General features: G+C 39.6%; 1 protein-coding gene across 1 annotated transcript; it reads left to right on the top strand.

Annotated features, from left to right (window-relative positions):
- The first annotated feature begins 708 nt into the window (after positions 1 to 708).
- On the top strand, positions 709 to 1858 carry LOC106456073 (heterogeneous nuclear ribonucleoprotein L-like). Its single transcript, XM_013908233.1, has 3 exons — positions 709 to 1064; positions 1464 to 1521; positions 1604 to 1858. Exons 1-3 carry the CDS (start codon positions 792 to 794, stop codon positions 1801 to 1803), a joined length of 531 nt encoding a protein of 176 aa, XP_013763687.1. The 5' UTR covers positions 709 to 791; the 3' UTR covers positions 1804 to 1858.
- Positions 1859 to 2194: the final 336 nt, after the last annotated feature.

Genomic DNA, 2194 nt, shown 5'->3' with positions numbered 1-2194 from the left:
ATTTCCAGTAACGCTGTGAGGAACCTTGGAGTCATTTTTGACCAGGACATGTCCTTCAACGCACATATTAAACAAATATGTAAGACTGCTTTCTTCCATTTGCGCAACATCTCTAAAGTTAGAAATATCCTGTCTCAGAGTGACGCTGAAAAACTAGTTGATTTATTTATTACTTCTAAGCTGGACTCCTGTAATTCATACGGAAGAGGATTAGAGCCACTGGGAAAAAAAGTGGGCTCGTCTTTTTTTCTTCTTCTTTTCCAGAATTCTGAGAAAGAAGTCTGAATTCTGACTTGAATTCTGACGTGCCCACTTTTTTTTTTCCAGTGACCCTAATCCTCCGCAAATTCATTATTATCAGACTTTCCCCCCAAAATTCATTTTTCTTTTAGGACTGTTCCCTGAACAGAATTCAGTTAATCCAGAATGCTGCTGCATGATTACTGAAAAGGGCTAGAAAGCATATTTTGCCCATACTGGCTTCTCATTATTTGATCCTGTTATCTCCAAAGTCAAATTTAAAATCCTTCTACTCACTGTTTTCCTCCCCTCACCCCCAGACGATCGTAGCAGATGGCCCCGCCCCTCCCTGAGCCTGGTTCTGCCGGAGATTTCTTCCTGTTAAAAGGGAGTTTTTCCTTCCCACTGTCGCCAAAGTGCTTCCTTAGTGGGTCATATGATTGTTGGGGGGTTTTCTTTTTTTTGTGTGTTTATCTTACAACATAAAGTGCACTGAGGCAATTTGGCACCATATACTTCTTTATTTCTGTGTATATTATCTAGACTATTTCATGATCAGTAGATTTGTTATGCATGGATTTGATAAGAAAAGTAACACAGTTGATGTTTTTGGTTTTTGCAGTGTGTCGAAGCAGCACGCAGTAATCCCCAGCCAGGTTTTTGAGTTAGAGGATGGCAGCAGCAGCTATAAGGACTTTGCTATGACCAGAAACAATCGCTTTAGCAGTGCCGGACAAGCCTCCAAAAACATCATCCAGCCTCCATCTGCAGTGTTGCACTACTATAACGTTCCTCCGTGCATATCACAGGATCATTTACTGAGGGTAAAGTACTTCTGTCTGTTCGCTGTCCGTCTTTTCTGTGTAACTGTAAAGAACTGTTTAAAGGTATTCCAAACCTCCTAAAACATTTTCTATCCTATCATACAGAGATGTATCCAAAATCTACTTCATAATTTCTTGTTTTTTCCTGAATTAATATGATTATTATCTTGGAAATTCCAAAAAAACCCCATTGTTATTAAGAAGACTGCCCTGTTTTTCTGAATTAACAAGATATCCTTAAATGCCCAAAGATCCTCTCTTGAGTTGAGCCTGATTTCTTGAGCAGTCTTTGCCATAAAGAAATCCACTCCCACATTGTATAACAAATGCTGATAAGTTGTATGTTTAATTGTTGCCTAGTGCAGAACTGCTCACACGCTGCTGTCTGTGTTTCTGTAGCTGTGCACGGAGCATGATCTGCCTGGCTTTGTCAAATTTAAGATGTTTGATGCCAAACGTAAGTAGACATTTGATTGAACAGATGAAGTCTCGTGAATGTGGTCATCGCCTGCCTTTTAATGTTCAGTCTCTTTTTTCAGCCTCTTCTAAGACCATCTCTGGCTTGTTGGAGTTTGACAGTAAGACAGAGGCTGTGGAGGTTCTTACTGTTCTCAACCACTACCAGATTAGGATTCCCAGTAAGTCCATGAGAAAAACATCCATCACTGCCTACTCTGTCAGTCTCATGCTGGAAACTTCACAAATAATTCCTGAATGTGGAGCTGGAAAATACATCTGAAGTAGAAAAAATTATTTTGTAAAAATTATTTTGTGAAATTTAAACAGTTAATGCAGTTAATGTTAGTTTAATTCCTTGAGGATGAAAGTCTGCACTGTGGACTTCCTGCTAACCTCTAATTCTGTTAAATAAATAATAAATCCTGTTTTCATGGACGCCTGGATGTTAAACTTAATCGTTACACCTGGTAAAGCAGCAACGCAGATCATTTAATTAAAGATGAAAGAATTCAGACAGTTTTCAATGCTCAGTGATGCCACAGTGTTCGTTTGACTTTGGGACCTGAAACGGACGGAGTTTAGGACCCAGATTACCCCGCGAGGCAGCCGTAATGCGGCTTCGTAGCTACCAAAGTTGTACTAAAATATTTTTGACAGATTTCTGAGCGCTG

This window comes from Pundamilia nyererei, unplaced genomic scaffold, assembly GCF_000239375.1.
Source record: "Pundamilia nyererei isolate P.nyererei 1_Seehausen unplaced genomic scaffold, PunNye1.0 scaffold03825, whole genome shotgun sequence".
NCBI classification, from domain to species: domain Eukaryota; kingdom Metazoa; phylum Chordata; class Actinopteri; order Cichliformes; family Cichlidae; genus Pundamilia; species Pundamilia nyererei.
Note: the sequence above shows the minus strand (reverse complement) of the source record. Positions and strands in the feature narration are given on the sequence as shown.